Source organism: Zeugodacus cucurbitae, chromosome 4, assembly GCF_028554725.1.
Source record: "Zeugodacus cucurbitae isolate PBARC_wt_2022May chromosome 4, idZeuCucr1.2, whole genome shotgun sequence".
Taxonomy (NCBI): Eukaryota; Metazoa; Arthropoda; class Insecta; order Diptera; family Tephritidae; genus Zeugodacus; species Zeugodacus cucurbitae.
The window spans coordinates 37,648,500-37,673,853 of record NC_071669.1 but is presented as its reverse complement, the minus strand read 5'-3'; the positions used below and the strand labels follow the sequence as shown (position 1 = coordinate 37,673,853).

General features: G+C 34.2%; 1 protein-coding gene across 1 annotated transcript; it reads right to left on the bottom strand.

Annotated features, from left to right (window-relative positions):
* Positions 1 to 404: 404 nt before the first annotated feature.
* On the bottom strand, positions 405 to 25,058 carry LOC105211592 (transmembrane protein 134). Its single transcript, XM_011183109.3, has 2 exons — positions 24,315 to 25,058; positions 405 to 2,244 (listed from the first exon to the last, which is right to left on the bottom strand). The coding sequence occupies exons 1-2, from the start codon at positions 24,491 to 24,493 to the stop codon at positions 1,893 to 1,895; spliced, it is 531 nt and encodes a 176-aa protein (XP_011181411.1). The 5' UTR covers positions 24,494 to 25,058; the 3' UTR covers positions 405 to 1,892.
* Between the last annotated feature and the right edge of the window lie 296 nt (positions 25,059 to 25,354).

The following is a 25,354-nucleotide window of genomic DNA, read 5'->3' as shown; positions in this document are numbered from 1 at the left end:
CCGCTTTTGCAGCGTACATACGTACATAGGCATGTATATGTATGTGGACGCTACAAAGCCTTATCGATTTTTATTTTTTGATTATTACTTATAATTAATTGTAATGACTTAAGCTAGTTATGTCGCTATTTTTTATTTTATTTTATTTTTCAATTTCAGTTTCAAAATTATACAAATCTATTACAAAAAATAAAGTATTCGCATTAAACACACACATGCATTCATAGCAATACACATTTTGTATTTGTTTACCAAGGAGATTTTGAAATTCGAGTAGTAGGATATCAGCTGAAGAAAGGATGGACTTGAAAGAAGAACGGATGTTTAAATTGTGGAAGGCCGATTCGATGGAAGTAAGGGCTAATATTGACGTGGAGTGCTACCAAAAAGGCAGAAAGGTATGGAAACAGAATTTGGTTATATTGAAGTATAAGTTTATCGATTGTTTTATAGAATTACTTTTTAACCAAATACTCAATAATATAAATAGTTTTTATAAACATACAAAAATGTTCGTGCATAGCTTTAGGAAACTTTCAGTTAGTTGCAGAACGCAGGACGCCACAATTTCAAATGAAACATAATATTTAAAAAAAATTAGTGAATCTAAGCACGTAATATGGTTGCTAAAAATTGTATTTTCATTCCGCTCTATTTGAATTCTTTGAAAAAAGTGCTCCTAAAATCGACCGTTCGGTGTATTGCTAAACCTGTTAATTAAATTTCATTATAATGAAGTGTGTGCACTTTTTATTTTGGCATAAACGCTTAGATGTTATTGTTTTTCTTAATTCTTAGTGGCGTGCAGGCGTTGTTGTTAACTTTTTGCATATTTTAAATTTTATTTCTAATTTTTTTCTGAAAATGTTACATGGGAATTGTTTGGTCTTCATTATATCAATAATTTTATATATTTAATTAGACATTTCGCAGGATTATAAGCGAAATATTAAGATTCCAGTTAAATATCAGTTTCGTGCTTGGATTTATTACAAATGTTGGCTTCGATTTTCGTTTTGTCACTTGTTTGAGTATGTACACGAATTCCCGCTTAGAGCTCCCTTAACTCCCATTGTGTTTTAACTATTTTTAATTATTTTTTCATATGCAATTTCAGCCATACAAATCGTATCGCATTTCAGTTAACACTTAGCCACGACGAAATCTAATTAAAATACAAAACTATTTTCCAGCAACAAAGGGAATTTAGAATTTCGTATGTAATACAACTAAGAGAGTGACATTTATTGTTTAGTTTCATTGCTTTCTACGCTTTACTATAGTATACCGATTATGCAATATCAGAAGCGTTTATAGTATGTCTTGTTTAAATACTAAGATGAGTTTGATACGCAACCAAAAGTAATGTATGAAAGTGTGTGTGTTTCGTCAAACGCCACAACAATAAAATGACGTGTGTTTGGATGATGAGCAGCTCTGGACAATTCGATACTTTAGTATGTTCGCCCTGCAAACTGCCTTGCTCAACGAATAGATGAAAGATGTAATGATGATGTTGTGATGTTAGTAATAGAAAATCAGCTGCTTATTAAGCGCGGCGGATACTATTTCCACCGTAATATTAGCTATGTTTGAATATTTCGACTATGCCGCCAGTCAACACACAACCCCACTCTCCAGGACGACAAAACAACTTTTGTAAGCTAAGGATAATGGCAAGCTTTGAACGCTGGACAAACATATTGTACATATGTATGCATTTGGTACATATGCGACTCGCTGCATGCATATTAAACCATTATACCGTCGTCTTTATCATTGCCATGGCCAACGTCTTGATTAATGCCTTCACCCATGCCGTCGTCGTCGTCATCGTCATTGTTGTCTACCCATATATCTTGGTAGTCGATGGTGTTGGCGTCGACGTTGTTTTATGTAAACAACGGCAGGTGGTAGAAGTCGAACCCTCTGTATCCCTTGGCTGCCAGCCAAATGTAGACGACGTGGTAGGCGCCCGGTATGAAGCAGATTAGTCCGGCCACAAAGAACACCACACCCTGCGATGTGTTCGCCGGGTCTGCGACAGCGAATGTGCCGAATACAAAGAGACCAGTGCCGACAATCAGCAAGGTGACAGCCGCTAATACAGTTCGCCAGTTTTCGCGCACTTTCGGATGCCGCCAACAGTATGTGTTTATCTCCTCTGTGGGTATGTTGCCGTACTCCTGGATCAGCGAGTCGCTGTCACGCGATGTGGTGTCCTCAGCGTATTTGGTGTAGTTTCTGTAAAAATATAAATAAAAGACGAAGGTCTTAATTAGAAATAAGTAAATATAAGCACTCGCTTAGCTGCATTTATAAATATATACACAAATAAGTTTATATACACATTTATATATATTTTATGTCAAATATATGCACGAAGTAGCTACCAACTATGGCTCGCAAAAAAGTATGCGTGCCATGTCCTTAATTTATACTCATAAATATTGTTTTGCCAATAAAAGAGTGCTTTAAAGAATGAAATAATGAAGACCAAAAACTCCGTATTAATCTGGTTTAGATAGTTTTAACTAGATATTGGCTCTCTTACTGTTTTTATGGTAAACGTATAAACTTGAACGTAAATTTTTCTAATCAGGTATGTTAGGTATCTGAAATGATGAGAAGCACACGCACAAAGCCCATTTGAATGACAATGTGAATACTTATGAAGAGAAGAAAACGTCAAAAAAGGGGGTTACAAGGTTATTTTTTGCGTAAAAAATGGCCTATATTCAATTTTTTTTTCTATGTAAAAATTATTTATTTAATTCAAACTTTTTTCTGTCTTATAGATACATATTTAAAGAATAATTTCAGAAAATTAAAACTCCTCCATTGTGACGTCATTTCCGGTGACCCCTCGGAAAAAAGGTGCGTCCGCGATGTCAACATAACTCCTGACAGGATCATCCAAAATAAAAAAAATAAGTGTTTTAGGTAAGACCATAAACTCTTGTGTGAACGAAGGAAAGACAAAACAAGTAAGGAAGGGCTAAGTTCGGGTGTAACCGAACATTTTATACTCTCGCAATTTATTTATTTAACTTTATTTATATTATATAATACACAATTTGACCCACATATTCGTCATATATGTTGTATAAAGTCCATTTAAAGTTGGAAACCATAATATTAGGTTAGAAGCACCGAGGTCCTCGTGTTCGATATATGGGTTCTTAAAAACCTATGGTCCGATTTCGGCGATTTTTAGAATGGGGCTGCCACACTATTAACATAGTATTTGTGCAAAGTTCTGCACCGATATATTCACTAGTACTTACTTTATATATTGTAAAGTAAACGATTCAGATCATCTTCAAAGTTCTGGTATATAGGAAGTAGGCGTGGTTGTGCAGCGATTTAACCTATTTTCACAACATATCATTGGGATGTAAAGAAACTATTACAAACCAAGTTTCATTGAAATCGGTCGAGTAGTTCCTGAGATATGGTTTTTGACCCATAAGTGGGCGACGCCACGCCCATTTTCCATTTTGTAAAAAAATCTCAGTGCATCTTTTATCTGCCATTTCTTGTGTGAAATTTAGTGTTTCTGACGTTTTTCGTTAATGAGTTAACCCACTTTTAGTAATTTTCAACCTAACTTTTGTATGGGAGGTGGGCGTGATTATGATCCGATTTCTTTCATTTTTGGACTGTATTAGGAAGTGGCTAAAGAAAACGACTGCAGAAAGTTTGGTTTATATAGCTCTATTGGTTTGCGAGATATGTACAAAAAACTTAGTAGGGGGCGGGGCCACGCCCACTTCCCCAAAAAAATTACATCCAAATATGCCCTTCATAGTACGATCCTTCATACCAAATTTTATTTCCATAGCTTTATTTATAGCTTAGTTATGGCACTTTATGTGTTTTCGGTTTTCGCCATTTTGTGGGCGTGGCAGTGGTCCGATTTTGCTCATTTTCGAAAGCAACCTTCCTATGGTGCCAAGAAATGAGTGTGCCAAGTTTCATCAAGATATCTTAATTTTTACTCAAGTTACAGCTTGCACAGACGGACGGACGGATTTGAACTCCACTCTTCACCCTGATCACTTTGGTATATATAACCCTATATCTAACTCGTTTAGTTTTGGGTGTTACAAACAACCGTTATGTGAACAAAACTATAATACTCTCTTTAGCAACATTTGTTGCGAGAGTATAAAAATAAAATTTGGAATTTTAGCAAACATTTCTCCAAAAAAAATAAGAATTTCGGTCAAATTTGCTTGACATTTTGTTTTTTTTTTAATAATTGAAATTTTTTTTGTAATTGAAAAAAAAAATGATAATCCTTCGTTCAAGCACGAGTAAATTGTATCTCGAATACCTGTGCAAAATTTCATTAAGATCGGTTGAGTAGTTTTCGAGAAAATTTGACAACCGACTTTAAAAACACAGTTCCGAGAAAATTCGTTTAAAGTTTTGAGTAACAATAGTACTTCACTTGGAGCGCACACCTTCCAAAAGCTGTATCTCCGAAACTATGGAGATGTTGTAGAAATTAATAAACCATAAAACAAAAATTCGTTTTTTTAAACCCACGAAACTTATGTAACGCCTTAAGGTTCTCTGTATTTTTGGCTAATGCATACTTCAAGGGAATGTATATTAATTTGACAAAAAAATTGGACATTTAGACTCTTCAAACCCGTATATTTTAATTTCTTTAACAAACCACGTCCTCGCAATTTTGACGGCGGAAAGAAAATGGAGGAGAACATACAAACACTGCATGCAGTAATGCATTCTTGCCCAGTTCATCTAAGAGTGATATCATGCATTTTTCTTCTATTTCTTATTCTATCATTCTTGGGTTCATCTATGTTGTTATGACAGAGGTTATCTACATTGCTACCTTGCTTGCAATTACTAGAACTAGTGGTGAAATAAAGGCTGACTCACAACGTAAAAATTTTCTCAGTATATAAGTATATAGACACAATCGTTTTAAGGCTGCTGCAATCTTCTTCGAATATTTTGATGTAACCAATAACAAGTTGCATTTAAAATAAAAAATGTGTTCAAAACAAAAAATCAATTGCTTCTCCGGTATTTGCGCACAGATTTTTTATATGAAAGAATTGGGTATGCAATGAACTTTTCATGGAGGCTCAGTAGTGCTGCATACCAGCCGAATTTCAAATGTATGCATTCCCGATATGATCCCTTTTTAACCTAAACATAATCCTCATATGAATGTTTTACTTTAGCTACATCTATTTCACAATTATTAAATAATAATTAAAAGCAATTTTCGATATTCACTACAGTTAATTATAAAATATTATCAACAGTCATTAATCAGCGACCTCAGCGATTAGTTATGACATCTTGCATATTATGATGAATGAGGTGGCACAAAACGTTGATAACTATGACTATTACAGCAAAGTATAGCGGAACATGGTGTACATTATAGGGGAAATATATTTTACACACTTTACTCACATATGTAAATGACAGAAAAATTTAAATAATTGCACCAATTCATCGTTAAATGTATGTGTATTTTATTTTCAGTTACGTGACATGGATACTTCTATTTCAAGCCGTTGTTTGATGATATACACAATATTACATTTAAGCTTCAAAACAGTATAAGAAATCATTTTGATAGCAAGTCAAGATCAGATGGTTCCTTTCTTCAACCATAATGGGTTTCAAAAAGTTATTTGATTAATATTTTAAGTACTTTTTCCCTCCCGAACTTAGCCCTTCTGTGGTTATAATAATTTCGAAGTGTTAGTCATTTATCCGATGATCACAAAAACTGTTGTACCACCTACGCAATCGATACTTTTCTCTTAGCTGTTGGCTAGTTGCGAAATTCGTCGCATGATGTAGGCAGAAAGGAGAGATTGTACACAAGTGCAATAGGCGGTTATTAAATGCATATACAATACCAATATGACTCAGCACATGTCGGTTTCTTTCTTCTTTTTTATATATAGTAATGTATACGCAATTTCGACAATTTTGTTGATTGTTTTTGTAGGTAATTATTTTTGATGGTATAATCATACGAATAATGAGTTATTCTGATGACTAATGATCCAACAATATTTCGGCTAATGTCGAGTCAAGCTTCTCTTATAAGTTGAGATAGTCGAAAAAGTTGTATGCCGATCCATTGCCAAAAATAAGCAGAATGAGCGAATGCAGAGTTGTTTTCCTGATAATACTAAAATATGTGTATTTCACGATGCAATTCATAATGCTATTACGTATAGAAATTGAGAAGATTCATTATCGCAAAATTTTGTTTACAGACTGCTCTGCTAGCTAAATTTGTACAATAATCGAATCAAATCGGGCGAATATATATAGAAATATTTTTAAGAGTACTGTAAAAATATTTTTAACGCGCGTTAACCTTTCATCTATCAGTGACTTCCTTTTAACGCCATTGTCTTATAGTCAATGTTAAATTTTGGCGTGTTTGTGTGACTTTTTCCGTAAGTATGTATTTGTGTAAATTATTTATTTCTTTGCTTCTGATTTAACAGATAATTAAAAAGCTCGAGGTTAATGACATCGACATTCGGTCATTAACACACCGACTCAATTCACAGACAAAATAAATCAGGAATCAGATTTGCGACACGCTTGCCTCTTAAACAAATAAATAAATAAAGGCACAATTGGTATACAGAATCAGTTGGTTACTACTGAATGGAACAATTATTTTGTTATTTAACTTCAATTAAAAATTGTATTGAATTAATCTCAAATATTATTATTATTTTAGTCATTAATGTCGTTCTCAACCTTTTAATTGAAATTCGAGTTTTTAAACAGATGGCAACGCTTCTCACAAACATTTTAACATTCAGCTTTTTAAAACATATTTATTTTGGTACTCACATTGCGATACTTTGTTTATCTACTCAATTTCATTTCATAATAGCTCCCTCATCTATTCCACGGTTATCTTTCTGGACGCTTAAGTTAAATGCGCAATTTGATTTCAAAACTCTTATTAATTTAAATTGGTGGCAATCTTCCAAAAAATTATTTATTTGATTTGATGAAAGCATTGGTTCGTGTGAAATAGCTTTTAGAATACGATTCTTTTATAAATCGTATCCAAAGAGTCTATTCGATCAAAAGTTTGGAGAGGTTAGGTACACTAATGTCAAATATGTATTTTATTTAAAATAATAATATTTGTAAAGTAATTATTCAGGGTTCTTCATAGATTTTGTAGCTTAGAATAAACTTTTTAAATAATTTTAATAATTTTTGGTATTAACTAAAACTGACGTTCTCATCATTCCCGTCCTACTTTACGGTGCAGAAAGGTGGACGATGCCAACATCCGATGAGACGGCACTAGGAGTTTTCGAGAGAAAGGTTTTGCGGAAGATTTATGGTCTCTTAAACATTGGCAACGGTGAATACCGCAGACGATGGAACGATGAGCTGTATGCGTTAATCGACGACATAGACATAGTCCAGCGAAAAAAAAACAGCGGCTACCCTGGCCAGGTCATGTTGTTCGAATGGATGAAAGTGCTCCAGCTCTGAAAGTATTCGATGCAGTACCCGCTGGTGGAAGCCGAGGAAGAGGGAGACCTCCACTCCGATGGAAGGACCAGGTGGAGAGGGACCTGGCTTCGCTTGGTATAACCAATTGGCGCCAAACTGCCAGAAGGAGGGATACGTGGCGCGCTATTGTGGACTCGGCTATAACCGCGTAAGCGGTGTTTACGCCAGTCAAGAAGAAGAAAAAGACGTTCAAATAAAAAACGATGACTTTTGGAAAAGGGTTTATACTTCCCTAACAGGTAACGCAGATGGAAAATTGCCAGACTTTTCTCTAACTTATTTCCTTTATTTAAATAAAGAAATGACAATGTCAATAAAAGTTGAAAATAGTAAGCTCGTATAAAGCTGAAAGAGTATTTCATTCAGTTTTGCTTAAATCAGCAGAAATTATTTACCGAATAAATCTACTCTCTCTGACTCTTTAAAGTGTTAAAGCATCTTAAACTTGTGGGCCACTTTTGTTTTTCGTTTGGCCGGAGTTATGGAGAGTCAAAAAGTTAAATTTCGTATTAACACGATTGCAAAATTGTATGAGGCAATCATACCTACACAAACATTAGTATTGAGTGAATAAGTGTTAACTTGCTTGCTTCTTACTCATTTCTAAGGTTTATCTAAATTTTCTTTATGGCACTTATAATCGTATTCATGCATGACAGTGCTTATTGTGGTCGGACGGCAAATAATTTCCGCCAATGAGCACGTATAAACTTGTTTTAATGACCATTTAGTAGCGTTGATGGCGTCACTAAAAACAGTACTAAATTTACTTAACACTGGCTCAAAACACAGAATGGCTTATGGCAATAAATGATGAGACAGACAGATTATGCCATTTTTGAGTTACACATGTACATAAATACATATTTTTTTAAGATAATTCGTATGGATGTATGAAATGATTTATTTATCTAAATTAAATTTATTTAAGTCTATTATTAAAAAATTTGAACTTTATCATTTTTACCTACTTCTTATATATTTAAAAGAACTTACTATACTCTGGAGTACTATACTTTTCCTTAAATATTACATTCATAGGAGGCAATACTAATATTGCAAAAACAAATGGAACAGTTGCTGAGCCCTAAAATAATAAGTAGGAGAAAGTGAAAAATGAGAACTTAGTTCAAAATCTTTTTGACTTTAGATAATTACAAGACAATCACGCACTTATAAATCTAGGCCAATAGGTACTGAAAACAAGGCAAGTTGAGCATTTTATATAGCTTCTGAAAGAAGTAGCGGCTCTTGAATTGAATACATACACACTAGGGCTCTTAAAATTATTCGATTAACCTGAAAACCGATTATTCGAATATCCGGTTTGTAACCGTTCGTACGAATATTAACCGGTTAGTACTATTCGATTAGTCGCAATGTTCCGACTATTCGAATAATTGTTCTACTGCGGTTATTCGAATAGTTGTTCCGCTGCGACTATTCGAATAGTTGCTAGATTAGATAGAGCATTTGAATAAATGAAAATTGTTTGAAATCCAAGCAGCCTTTGATTTTTATTTGTTTTTATTTGTGAAAATGTCAATTGTTCGCATTTTTCATGAGTTTCATATTTTTCAATAAACATAGAAATTTAATGAACTTTCACTATTCGAATAGTCGACAACGAACGGTTAATTGAGTAGTCGATGACTGACGATTATCCGAATAGTGCAAACCGAATATTATTATTCGAATAATGCCCTATTTGGTTAGTCGATTAGTCGAATACCAAGAGCTCTAATACACACATACATACATAAGTTTTGTAGTTAGTGCTAACCTTTTTGAATTCGTAGCGAATTTTTAGACGTATTCATGAATAAGTATTTGAGCATACGAAACCTCAAGCATTGTATCTCCAAGAAGGCCAAACTACTTTAATTATTTTCGCAACCACCAGCTGTAGCTTGAGTAAAAATTTAGATATCTTGATGAAACGTGATACATGTTTTTCTTGGCTTTTCTTGACTTTTGCTAAACCATAAATAAAGCTATGACAGTAAAATTTGCACAAAGGATCGAACTAGGAATGGGCATATATGCAATTTTTAGGAAAGTGAGCGTGGACCCTTAACAAAGCTTTTTGTACATATCTTGCTATATCAAATAAAATTTCAGGAGGTATTTACTTTAGACACTTCCTTATACAGTCTAATAGGTAATCGGATTTTAGCCACACCTTTCTCCCATACAAAGGTTATGTTAAAAACTACTAAAATGCTTTAATTCAGTAAGGGAAAACAACAGAAACCGTAAATTTCATGGTAAAGACCCACTTATGGGTCTAAAACCATATCAACTCGTTCAGTTTTAACGAAATGAAATCAGGCCAATACTTCCTTCCTCTTGCCCCAATATATTTCAAATTCGGATTTTCAAACTTCCGGTGGGCATTATACCGTACATACTGATTAGTATGTGATATATGTATCTTAGCAAAATTAAGTGTTGAATATAATATAGCATGGTGGCAAAAATAGTTGAAATCGGGCCAGGAATTATTCCAGCTTCCATATACTAAATATAATAATTTTCGTTATTCTAGTGGACTTTATGCCGAATATATGAGACGAATTGTGTGTTAATCGAGCTGTTTGATGTGGAAAGCAGCTCTATATTTAATCGAAATCGATTATCAGCCCAATACCGATTCAAACTAGTCAAAATATAAAAGGCGAACTATTAATTGTGGAGAGTCATCTACTAGCCCGCGCTTTTTTCTAACATATTACACTCCATTTTTTGCCGCCAGTAAGATAGTAGAATTAGCAAATGAAAGGACTATTAGCTGATTAAAGTATTGGCATTTCATCCAACGCGGCCTAAATACATAGCTAAGAAGGTCAACTTCTCAATTAAAACTAACAAAAGCTACGTTAAGGTTCTACATCGATAACACTACAAACAGCATTAACTGTGTAAATACTTCTACATATAGATTCAAACAATACAATTGGCATTCCCCATACAATGTGTACATATAAGTGGTACCTTAGGCGCCTTGTATGATAAAGAATATTTAACGAATGGCACAATGCTATAGCAGCACCAGCGCCAGCCCCAACACGAGTAGCAGCTGAAACGCATAATGGAATTGCCCCAGTATATTGGGCGTGCAGGACAAGCAATGAATACATCAACGAGATCGCAAGTGCCGCCGCGTATAGTCGTGCGTGTGCCGCCTTTGTGGTTCAACTTGAAAAATCTGTTGCATATTGCGTTGCCTCATCGTTTCGCAGCCTTGCTTACTAGAGCACTTAGCTCACTCCCTATCAACACACCATAGCGTCGCAGATGACTTCCGCTGCGCTCCACACAGCTGAACGAACTCGTCTCGGTCGTTCGCCTGCATTTCGCGGCCTGGTGCTCTGCATTTCAACATATGCATGTAGCCCCGCTCTGTTTTCATTAAAGTTTTAAATTATCGTGTGCATATACATATGATAGGGGAACAACACAGCACTGAAAGTCAATGCAGTCCCATCTTCTCAGCGTTGTGCTTTGGCACCCGCAATCGCCTCGCTGGGCAAGGCTGGTCGTTTGTTTGCATTAACTGCTGAAATGCTGCATGTTTTCTCGCTTCCACAGTATTATTGGTGTTTGGTGGCATGTGGCATGGGACAGGTTTTTGTGCGAGTGGGTTTCGTTGCTGCGATTATGCGTCCCACACGCCAAAGCGTTCAGCTGCAAACACGCTTCTGATGAATGCAGTTGCTGATTTCAAATTCAACTCAATTTTCGTCCAGTTCTTACACTCTTTCGGTCTGGCAAGTTTATACTTGCAGCTGAGACATGATCTTATGAATGTGCTGAGGATTTCAGCCACTCAGACTATGCTCTGCGTAGTCAGCCGCTAAAAATATTTCCATTTACAAATCTTCACGTTTAATTTACACTTCTTCCCTTCTATTTGTTCTCCGATGCATTTTTAGTACATTGTACAATCTCAATACAACAACGCATATGTGCACCATGTATTTAGTAAATTGGATGTATCGCTTGTATTAAAAAACAAAGAAACAACCAGATGTCGTGCGCATTGAATTCCTATAATGGAACCCGTAAATATTTGCCAATTTTTGTTTTAAAATACTCATATTGCTTGAATGACAAAAGAATGCTAAGAATATGACTAATACATCTAAAACAACGATTAATGATTATACTAATTAAGAATATTTCTATATACTTGTATTTCAAAAGAACAGAATGATTACAGAGGACTGCAATGCGACCTTTGATCTATTGTATCCTCCCAATGCTGCAGCTCCGTCTTCTCCATGACTTCCAGAATAGTACTAGGAGTAAGTGAGTCGATGCGCCCCTCATTTGGGATGGTAGGTCCCAAAATTCTGCTCCTGTTTCTGTGAAGTTTTACACATTCTAATAGCAGGTGTAGGGGAGTTTCAGCCTTTACTTTACAGATGGGCCAAGTTTCTGATGAGACCAAGCCCACATTGTGTAGGTGTTTCTTGAGCTTACAGTGGCCCATGCAAGTGTATAGACTCACCAGTACCTTTAGTTTGCTTTCTTTAGAGGTTTATTACACACTTGAATCTTTTGGTGTTATAACCTCCCGATAGGCATTTTAATTGGTGTAATCCCGCTGTCTGCTCCTCTTTTCCTGCGTTCATGTATGGGACCCACCTCCAAAAAAGGTTGTGGGATAGCAGTGCCGTGCTATCACGGCACCCATATTATTTGTACGCTATTATACGTTGATAGATTGTTGAGTCTATCTACGCGTTCTCTGAGCAAACGGGACTTTGTTTCGTACGATGTGATCGCTTTAAGTGCCGCTTGGCTATCACTCATGATGGCAATATGTTCGTTATGGTACCTCCGCTGGTAATCTCACCGGTTAATTGCATAAACTTCTGCAACTGAACCAGTGCAGGGAGTTCGAATGTCGAACTGTCCCAGTCACCTAAATTGTCTAGGGAGACCTTGATCATCTGCAGACTTCACGAGCAATAATTTACAAGGAATAATTTAAAATGATTGAGGGCGAATTATCTTATCAATTCATAAGCCGTCAGCTTTAAGGTTGATTAAACGATTTCTAAAAACCGTTTCATTTACTTTTAAACTTTTGAACCTTCATGTTTAACAATTTTAAAGGTATCAAAGCCAGCCTCAATAGTAAAAAAAAGAACATACAGACAAAAAGTTTTCATCAGCGAGACGGTTTCAAAATATAAAGCTGTAGTTTAAATTGCATTGCATATTCCAAACGCTTCTTTGTAATTATTCTCATTTCAAGTTGCAATATAAAGCAGCTCATTAGCATTAAACCAAGTCTCGTTAATCTTTTCCGGAATTGCGCAAAGAAAAGGTAACCAGGCAACATACGTGTATCACAGAGCACATGTAGTGTTGATTAACTGCTGAAATATTCACGTCTCTTACCTTAGTTGACATCGTCATTTACATACATACACATGTACTTATCGACCATAGCGAATTCGCGAGTATTATTGCGTCGCACATTCTGATTAGACTGATTATATGAATGGGCAGACAATCTTACACATACATATCTTTGTACAAGTAAATCTGTGAGTTTATATCATATTTTTTCAGAAGTCTTAAACACAAGCAAATATATACATATTTGTTCGATGCAAAAAGTTCCGAAATTTTATCTAAATTCTAGGAATAATAATAGAATAATTATATACATCTATATGTACATATGTATGTATATATCTACAACAGCTCCTCTACGCGGAAACATGACAGTTTGTGGGGAATGTTTCTGAGACCGAATAAAACTTTCTATAGCAAATATAACGAATATAGTAATTGAAAGCGGGGTTTTGCCGTTTTTCATTCATAACGTCACGAAGCAGTGAAAATTTCTGTAGAACACACTTTGAAATTGTGAGCGGACGAAATGAACTCAACTTTAAATAACTTCAACATCAAGTTTAAATTACATGTGTGTATTAATACACTACATTTCTGAAATTTGTGCACTTTTTATGTGGAATATAGACAAGTTGGTGTATATATGTGAATATATACCATGTATACTATGAAGACATGTCTAGCGAATTGTTTACATTCTTGGTTGTTTGATTGGCCAGCAGCCATAAATAAAGTACACGTCATGCATGGCAGATGAAACGTTGGCGACGCTAGTCACACCGGCAGTGAATTAAATGCCACTTCGGCCATTTTGCATAGCTAATGCATTTGCATCGCATAGGTCTATTCGTTTGAATTGTTTAGAAAAATTTCATTTTCTACAACGAAAGTGTATAAAAAAGACAATAGGGAAATTTTACATGAGTTAAGCTGCGAAGAGAGTTCATCGCAGTTTATAATACCAGTATTAAAGAAAATAAAAGAAACCAAAGGTGTGAAGATGCGCTTCGATGGACATTTCCTAAAGGGTAGATACATATAAACAACTAGTACTTTATTATTTTTAGATATAAACTCATATACCGCCGCACGTACATACATGTATACGCATAAATTATCGCACGTTCCACATATCGGATGTCTAGTGTCGGCGTCTTGGCACGCTCCACCTTCCTTCCGCGCTGTGTAATGCATACACTGAAAAAGTCTGACTACTTAATCGTTGCTCGATTGACTGCTAAGTGCGAGTATTCTTATGCTTTTGTGCATTCGAGCATTTACTTTTCGAGTAGCCACCTTACCTTATTTACTTTTTTTTATTTATATGGGTTTCTTACTGTATTATTTTACCTGCCCGGAAATAATCGCAATTTGTTAGTTTTGATAGAAACTGTGAAATTTCGCATTCTGTTGTCATAATCGTAGGACTAAGCTTACAGTAAACACATATGTACATAACATACATACTACTTACGTATGCGTAAAGAAATAAATGTGGTGATAAATAATTTTACTGTAAACTATCCCTACTTGCAAGCGTGGCGTATTTCATTCAACACATTAGTCCGAGGTCCGTTAAATCAGGCCCATATTGGCACCGTTCATGCTTTTACCAAAAATTTTATTGAAATATAAAAAAATTACAATGCACAAAAGGAGAAGCCGACTACTTTAAGGGCGTATAACTAAATTTGGTATAATGGTTCTATAAGTTTCCGGTGAATTACATCGATTTTTTTATACGCAAGTGCAACATAATCTAAATGAGAATTGTGTAGATTTGATTTTCAAATGAATTTACCTGTCTTATAACAAATTTTGATCGCTGGTCATACTAGCGAGTGGGATATCTTCTCGCTTCAACAGCAAATGTTCAAGAGAAGTGTCAAATGGTTAAAATTGGAAAAAGCAAACATTTTAAAAATTAAATGAATTTGTGTGCAAGATATAATATTTGTTTATTAAAATTGGAGCAAAACGACAAAACCTCTTTGATAGTGGTGATAACACTTTTATATTTTGAAGTTTATATTTTTTTAATTCTATCAAATTATGAATTTGCAAAGCCACAGAATACTTATAACATTTAAATCATTGCTATACTCTTGTGAAGACCCGTAACAAAGCGTAACATTTGTACTAGGGCTCTTAAAATTATTCGATTAACCTGAAAATTGAATGAACTTACACTATGCGAATAGTCGACAACGAACGGTTAACCGGATAGTCGGAAATGTGCGGTTAATCGAATAGTCGATGACTGACGACTATCCGAATAGTGCAAACCGAATATTATTATTCGAATAATGCCCTATTCGGTTAATTCGGTTAGTCGATTAGTCGAATACCAATAATTAATAAATTTATAGTCCAAGTATTTTGGCCTTTCCATAAAGTTAAAACTAATACTCTTCACTTCTGCTCTTCATTAACCAATTTTTAAATAGAAGACTGGGTTTTAATAAAATAGTATACCTAAAATAATGTTTTGTGCCTTTTCGCAGTATTTCACAAAACTTTAATTCTCCCAAAACTTATGTAGTATAACCTATTTGTTTAAACCTTGCACCTAAATATGTATGATGTTGATTTCTCTCCGGGTTAGCAGATATTACAAATTACGTAATTTTAAAAACCGACATAAGGTTATGGGGAGATGAAAATCCAAACGTCGAGACCAGCGAGCGTATTTCATATTAATTACATGCACATTGTACAATATTATCGCATTTTACCACAAATAACCGGGGCAATTGATGAGCAGATTAAAAAGGGGGTACACATGACAAACGAAAGGTGCACAAATGAAACTGAAGACATAAAAGTGCGCTACACTGACTAGTATATGAATACATATGTATATACTCGTATAAAGTCACCTGAGGCAAAACAATGAGAATGAATGGGGAGAATGAATAATTCAACAAAATATAATAGCGTAAAAAGCATCCGCGACTTTAGAGTGAGTAAGTAATAAAGGCAATTTAGTCACTACCAGTCGACGATGAATAAAATACAAAAACAAGTAAGGAAGGGCTAAGTTCGGGTGTAACCGAACATTTTATACTCTCGCAATTTATTTATTTAACTTTATTAATATTATATAATACACAATTTGACCTACATATTCGTCATATATATTGTATAAAGTCCATTGAAAATTGGAAAACCTAATATTAGGTTAGAAGCACCGAGGTCCTCATGTTCGATACATGGGACCTTGAAAACCTATGGTCCGATTTCGGCGATTATTAGAAATGGGCTGCCACATTATAAATACAGTATTTGTGCAAAGTTTTGCACCGATATCTTCACTAGTGCTTACTTTAAATATTGTAAAGTAAACGATTCAGATCATCTTCTAAGTTCTGGTATATAGGAAGTAGACGTGGTTGTGAACCGATTTGGCCTATTTTCACAACATATCATTGAGATGTAAGAAAACTATTACAAACCAAGTTTCATTGAAATCGGTCGAGTAGTTTCTGAGATATGGTTTTTGACCCATAAGTGGGCGACGCCACGCCCATTTTCCATTTTGTAAAAAAATCTGAGTACAGCTTTCATCTGCCATTTCTTATGTGAAATTTAGTGTTTCTGACGTTTTTCGTTAGTGAGTTAACCCACTTTTAGAAATTTTCAACCTAACCTTTGTATGGGAGGTGGGCGTGGTTATTACCCGATTTCTTTCATTTTTGGACTGTATTAAGAAGTGGCTAAAAAAACGACTGCAGAAAGTTTGGTTTATATAGCTTCATTGGTTTGCGAGATATATATAAATAACCGATTTGGGGGCGGGACCACGCCCACATTACATCCAAATATGCCCCTTCCTGGTGCGATCCTTTATTCCAAATTTAACTATTATAACTTTATTTATGGCTTAGTTATGACACTTTATGTGTTTTTGGTTTTCGCCATTTTGTGGGCGTGGCAGAGGACCGATTTTGCCCATTTTCGAAAGCAACCCTCTCACGGTCCCAAAGGAACATGTGTTCCAAGTTTCATTAAGATATCTCAATTTTTACTCAAGTTACAGCTTGCACGGACGGACGGACGGACAGACGGACAGACGGACGGACAGACATCCGGATTTCAACTCCACCGTCATCCTGATCATTTATATATATATAACCCCATACCTAACTCTTTTATTTCTTGGTGACACAAACAACCGTTATGTGAACAAAACTATGATACTCTGTGCAACAGGTTGCGAGAGTATAATCATATTAGACATGGCACAATATAACGCTCTTTAAGTATCGTATTTGTATACCCATTTTGGGCACAATAGGTTATGGTCTATTTGGGAAGTAGTCGTAATGTCGTCTTATTTACACCGCAAATCCATAGCATTTAGGTATATATCATTGAATACAATGTGAAATGGAAGCTTTAGAGATTTGCTGAAATCGCTTAACTGTTAAATTAAAAGCGCCGAAAATTATTATGTTCCATTATGTACCACGATATTAAAAATAAAAAAACTTTTTAAAAATTAAATGCAACCAGACGGAGAAAACTTGAACGAAAATTGATGTTTTCAATGGGACGGTTCATGTTGAATGCTGTATATTAAAAATTCATTCTTTGACCTACTATTTTTGGAGACCACTCCTGTCTTCAACAATTAATGTACGGTCAGCTTATTGTCTTCCATGTTTTCAGCAAAGATTTTTTGCCCTTGGCAAAGTCAGTTGACATCAATACAAGAGAGTACACGGGTGGTCAAGAAACGACTTGGGTGATACGACTTACAGAACTTTACCGACAGGACTTCGGATGCGACAAACACTGAACGTCATTCACAGAGAAGCCTTTAACACATTCATCGACTCCCGTCCCGTGAATTGCGTACTTGGAGATAGAACACCACACAGAGCACGAGTTGCCTGGATACTGTTTCAGGTTAAACTCTTACCTATCCAGACTAGACCCTGACATACTCAACAAAACGTAAAACATGGATGCTACCTTGCTACTCTAGGGGTTACCAAACTGTTTTATTATCTGCGGATCTAAGTATTTCTCTACCAAAGATATAAGCGTGACACAATTTATCTTGCGTCAGAGGAAAATATAGAGCACAATTGCAATACAATTTATGGAACATCTGATAAAGTTTGTCGAGTTGCTACTCTCCAGCACTCGGCGAATTGAAGACAGCTATAAGAATTCAACACTAGTCTAATTTGTTTTTTTATACTCTCGCAACCTGTTGCACAGAGTATTATAGTTTTGTTCACATAACGGTTGTTTGTGTCACCAAGAAATAAAAGAGTTAGATATGGGGTTATATATATATAAATGATCAGGATGACGAGTGGATTTGAAATCCGTATGTCTGTCCGTCCGTCTGTCCGTCTGTCCGTGCAAGCGATAACTTGAGTAAAAATTAAGATATCTTAATGAAACTTGGAACACACATTCCTTGGCACCCTGAGAAGGTTGCTTTGGGCAAAATCGGTCCACTGCCACGCCCACAAAATGGCGAAAACCGAAAACCTATACAGTGTCATAACTAAGCCATAAATAAAGTTATGAAAATAAAAATTGGGAACATAGTATCGTGTTAGGGAGGGGCACATTTGGATGTAATTTTTTTGGGGAAGTGGGCGTGACCCCACCCCCAAATAGGTTTTTTGTATATAACTCGCAAACCAATAAAGCTATATAAACCAAACTTTGTGTAGTCGATTCTCTTACGTACCCCACCACACCCCATTAAAATAGTTGAAATCGGATAATAACCACGCCCCCCTCCCATACAAAGGTTAGGTCGAAAATTACTAAAAGTGGGTTAACTCACTAACCAAAAACGTCAGAAACACTAAATTTCACACAAGAAATGGCAGATGAAAGCTGTACTCAGATTTTTTTACAAAATGGAAAATGGGCGTGGCGTCGCCCACTTATGGGCCAAAAACCATATCTCAGAAACTACTCCACAGATTTCAATGAAACTTGGTTTGTAAGTTTCCTTACATCCCAATGATATGTTGTGAAAATTGGCCAAATCGCCTCACAACCACGCCTACTTCCTATATACCAGAACTTTGAAGACAATCTGAATCGTTTACTTTACATTATATAAAGTAAGCACTAGTGAAGATATCGGTGCAGAACTTTGCACAAATACTATGTTTATAGTGTGGCAGCCCCATTCTAAAAATCGGTTTTCAAGGCCCCATACATATATCGAACATAAGGACCTCGGTGTTTCTAACCTAATATTATGGTTTCCAACTTTCAATGGACTTTATACAATATATATGGCGAATATGTGGTTCAAATTGTGTATTATATAATATAAATTAAGTTAAATAAATAAATTGCGAGAGTATAAAATGTTCGGTTACACCCGAACTTAGCCCTTCCTTACTTGTTTACTTCTAAATAGACTTCAGAAAAGTTGTTTTGCTTATCAAATTAGTAAATACGAGCATAATACATACAAACGATAGGGAAGTCATCTGTCACATTTATTTGATTTTTTAACGATTGACATTTCATTAACTTATAATTGAGTTAGAGCTTAACGTTATCAGCGGGTATTTGTGTGATTGTCTATTTGTTGGTAGTTTATTTGCGGTGAACTAAGCCGTTTGGCCATTATGATTTACGAGTGTGTATGTCTGAATATTGCATACTTATCTATATACAATGTGTTTATTTATTTAACAAGTTAAACGTATTAACACATGTGCGTTTGCGTCCAAGTTCATATAATATCAACAATTAACACATTTCTATTGAGATGTCCATAATCGCACATGTATGTATATACTTACATATATTCATATTTGTATGGATAAATCATTAACAATTGGTTGAAGTCAGATACAACAATTTGTATCAAATGCAAATAAAATTATAAATTTACACTTTGGTCTTATTAATGTCATAATTTGCAATTTATTGAGACTACACTTGAACTAGCTGGATAAAATAAAATGTTGATAATTTTTCCCAATATGTTTTTGTCATAAAGAGAGAGTTCCATAAAGCTGGTAGTGAATAATACTCAAATTTCTCTTACAAGAAAGGTAAAGTATTTCAATTCCTTTCCATTCATTACTTTCCATAATAAATTTTTAAAATAATATAATTTTTAAATTTTCCGATTTTTTCCAATTGTGTTCTTGAGATAAATGACGAATGCTCATTACTTTTCTGAGCTATTTATATGGAATCCTATTAGCTAAATCAATCTCAATAATTCACTATTAATACATACATACATTCAAGTGTACTTTTAAATCGATTTTTCACTTCAAATTACATAATTGAGGCAGAAAGCAAACACGTTGAATGGTAAGTGTCGTAGTCAGACATATTTCATATTTAAATTTTAATTCCTCGCTTCTCTAATCAGTTACCCGTACAATTATTATGTTGGCAGGGACTGCTTAATACATACAAACCTAATGATACACTTTGTAATGTTAAAAAAATGTGTGAGTAATAATCTGGTTTGCAAGCAAGTGTCAATTATACCCGGCTTATGATATGTACTTCTGTGTATATACATACAGTTATGTGAAAAAAAAAAATATTGACAACATATTCGAATTAAATGTCTCTTTAGTTTTACGAAGATTTAGCAAAGCTTTGTATTTTATTTAATTTTTTTTTAATTAGCCGTTTTTCACATGTGAAAAATAAAAAGAACACCTCTAGTTTTACAACAAAAAAATGCAATATTTAATAAGAACAAAGAACTAGTTTTCCTTCAATCATGTTAATAACAGTTTCTAATTAGTATAATATGTTTTTTGAAAATACATGGTTGTTAAAATTGCATCGTTATCGCTTCGGCATAGAACAAACTAGGTTTTGGCAGACGGAAACCGGAAATGCCTTCCATGAATTCTGAAAAGTTACCAAGGCTCGTCATTGTTACTTAGGCAAATTCCTCTCATTGTACTTCACTGTATTCAACAAATTTTAATCCGAGGATTGCGGAAGCCACTGCACCATATTGAAGTTGTTGACCTCAAAACACTCGTTTGTCCACTTAGCCGTGTGTTTTGGGTCGTTGTCTTAATGAAATAACCACCTAAGTGCTATAATGCCTTCAGAGTACTGCATCATACATATCTTAACATAATCGCTTGCTTTTATAGTGTCCTGTAAGATATGGTGTGGACCTAGTCCGTTGTGTGAAAACGATCCTCAAATCATAATTTTTCATAATTTTTCAGCCACCATTTTTAGCGGTCTTTACCATGTACTTAGAGTTTTAAACTTAATTCATTAGCTTTTTTATATAATAAATATCCTTTCAGAACTAAGACTAGTTGTCAGACTAGCGAATGTTAAAGCACATGTTCTTCAGCAAACATTAGTATTTATGACACGTATTTTTTATTCATCGCTGTCCTTATTATTTTTCACATAACTGTATGTACGTCCGCATATCGATTGGGGTCGCGTGCAGTAACTGGAACAAATCAGTTGTGCAATAGAGCTGTTCAAAGTGCGACTGTCGAAGCATAAACATATATTTTCATAAAAAAAAAAAATTGAGATAGATCTTGAATATAGCACGCCAAGTTTGATCAAATCAGTTGATATAACCGTTTAAACCTATTTAAAATGATAATTGCGAGAATACCTATTTCGTAGGTATGAGTCCCTGTACCTTAAAACATATCGGATAGTTAATAAATGGATATTGAAACTTTGCTTGAAATACATAAGTATACCACAAGCAATCTAGGATTATCTCATAAAATTGCGTTTAATTTTAAAATTTACTCCATATTGATTATACATAAATTTGAACAATATGAATGAATTAGACTTTAGACTTCACATCACTATTTTCATTAAATGAATGTTATCAAATTAAAAATAGATTGTTCGTTTATAAATATGTAGAAAGCGTACCCTATGAGAATTTTAAAAAAATACTTTACTGAGCCAGATCAATGCAAAAAATATTCAGCGTACTTTTCGCTTGATAATAAAAAAATATTTTATTTTCGTTTATCACACTGGTCAACTCTAGTTTTGGTGCCAATACATTGTATTATTTTATGAACTTTGGACTGTATTCTGATTACATACATACCAATTGTGACTTCCTACGTGTACTTTTCTAAATAGTTGCAACTAAAACAAAATACAAATTTATAAAGGAACACAGCATTTATTAAATTATCATTATCAAAAATTTTCTTTTTCGCGACATTCGTGAATGAGTTGTATTAGGACAACCCCCCAGTAGTCAGCCTTCATATGCCGATTCCATCGACCTTGAGGGGGGGCAATTCTTGAAACCAAATTCCGAATAAAAAAAATGCAGCAGGTCTTGCTCTCTTGAACGATAAAATGTAACTTTTGTGCCTGTCGCTAACAAGTTTTTTTCTTTTAATCTCGAAGCCAACACTTCCGCAGATTCTTTATGTAGCTCAATATCCCTTATCAAATCATTCAATTAATTGTGTTCTAACAAAACACTTTTGGCTCATTAAGACAACTTCTTCGCGATGAAGACATGATGTTAGAATAAATATATTTACACAAATCTACCGAAAAGTTAGCAAAAATACTAAAAGGAAGCAAATTCCTTTGGAATATAGTTACTTTAAATATAAGATAGTTTGGATGGAGCAATTTCCCCACAGGGTTTTTAAATGCATTCTACACACTAGCATCGAAGCAATTGTGATAAAATTAGTAATGCAGTACATTGAATGCAACAGCGGAAAATATAAGAGCAATATAAAATAGAAATTGAAAAATATGTAAACCACTTCTGTTGTAGTAATTGCACTTTTTCCTGCCGGCACAGCGGTAACGAAAATGTTTACAAAACAATTGAAAACAATCATATTGACATTTAGAGCGACAAGCGCATATGTGTGTACCATCAATTAACGAATCATTGACACATTTTTCATTTTTCATTTTTCGTTTTACTTTTTTAATTTATTTTACTTCAGTTTGCCTCTGTTCATATTTATAGTTTTATTCTTTTAAGTGGATATTTTTCGTTACAATTGCTATCATTTGCATTGCTTTTGCAATGGCGTAAATGTGAGTGAATTCGGCGGATGGTCACTTGGGACCAACATACATATGTATACACGGACTACTGTTTGCCATTACAAACTCATGGTGACGTTGACGTAGGCATGCGATTATAGAAAGTCATGAAGAGTGTGGGCCATTGATGCATTGGGTTGATGTTCTAAAGAGATTACTCAAATTATTTAGAGCAAAGTACACCGATTTCGTTCATATTTTTTTGTTTCACATTTCTAAAATTTTTGGTATATTATCGTGAAAGTTTTTTAAAGTCTTTAATTTATCTTTCATAAGTATGTACCGTATATTAACGTGAAACAAATATGTATAAAAGGGTGAAAAGTACTCTTACATAATAAAAGAAAATGTGGGTCTCCTGAGATAATCTAACCGTCGAAGGGATAAAACACTATTAGTACCTAGCCACTACCTAGAAAGTAAGTGACTTCGAAGTAGAGGAGTGAATCCCACCATACATGTGCCAAAAATTAGTGGATTGGAAATTCGTATCATACTTTAAGAATTCTATTTTGTATGGCAGTTTAATTTCATCGCACTTAACACAAGACCACAGCCTCCTATAACTGAATGTGTAGAAACAATTTTTTTCAGAATAGTGAGCATAATATATTTCGGAACCCTTGTGATGATTTCAACCTAGCAAATATAGTTCAGTATATCTGCTCGATTATAAACCCACTGATTTAGTTGTATGAATAATTTAACCTCACAAACTCTTCTGAAACTATCATTTAGAAAACATAAGTTTCCTCCCTCGCACAGTTAAGGACATAAAATACAAATACAAATAATTTTACAATGATAGGCTTTACAATTTAAATATTATTAAATATATAAAGTATATAGCTTTATGCAACACAGTCATGCTAATTAATCATTTGTACACTCATAAGTAATCGTTGGATTTGATAATAATCAAAAACAAGAAAATTTTATTCAAAATTTATAAACTGGAAATACGAGAAATATTTTTTTTTATTTTAACTTCACTTAATTTTATATAGGGTTGGATTAGGTTAATCTGGTAGGCCAGTAATAATACTATTTTGATAATATATTTATTAAAATGCTTTTACATATACAATACATGTACATGCATTATTATTATAAGTAATATGATGTTTAAGTAGCAATGACTTCTTCATTATTTATTTTTTATCTTTATATTTTTTAAAAAGATAAAGCTACTTAATAAAATTAAAATTAAAAAGTCTTTAATAAGTTGTTATCAAAGTTTTGCACACGTAAGATATATTACCCTGCAAATTACTATTAAAGAATTCAAATTTAGAAAAATATGTTTATTATTTATAATCACTTACTTTGGATCCTGAATGCGAATGGATACATCGTCAGTTGAACGTTGCTTTGCACGCATAGGTGTTGATATCACCGTGGAACCATATACACGTATTGCCTCGTCTGTCTCCTCTTCGAAGGCATCGTGTATAGAGAAGCGTTTCTCTTTACCTTGACGGCTGGAATTACTACTGTTCTGCATTATGTTTGCAACGACTATACAACGACTTTATGACGAAAAATATTATTTTATAATGCACTTGGCTATCAAAATCAGCCAAATCAAATCGACATTAAAACTATTTTTACGGAATTTAGTGAAACTTTTAGCTCACTTATTTTATCCTTATTACATGGATACCACTTTTATAGCACTAGACACCACTTTCGTTTCACCATTTGAAGTATTTATAAATTATAATAAATAAATAAAACTCTTACTATTTGTGTCAAAATTATGTGTATTTATTTCTTGCATTTAATCTTCAACATATCTTGGCTTAATTTTTTCACTTTGAAATTTATGTACTCGTAATTTATTTCCAGCATATGTATTTTTAAGAAGATATCTTCTTTTAATATGCCGATAAGAACTTTTTAACCAGAAAACCAAACTAGACCACAATTTTTTTATTAGAAAGAATTGCTTAATTATTTTCGTCACAGTTAAAATTCTGCTGAACAAAAATATCGGACAAAATATACTTGCGACAACACCAATTCTTCGTTTGCTTTTCTTGCAAAGGTTCGCCTTCAATAACGAATTAGAGTGGAAAATAAAATGCAACTGACAGTCGAAAACAAACTGCGCGATTTTCACAGTTTACACAGACGATAAATCATAGCTTAATTTTTTTGACTAAATAGGAAAAGATTAAAAGCCGAAATACCACAACTTCCATACATTTTCATTTCTTTTTGTACATTTTCACTATATAAAGTCAGACAGAAGGCATTAAGCGAATTTTTTGGCTGTATTATTTTTGATAAATTTTACACACTTGATGTTACATAGGGAGACAAGTTTCATTTGGAATATTTTGTAATAGTAACAGCATTCGAA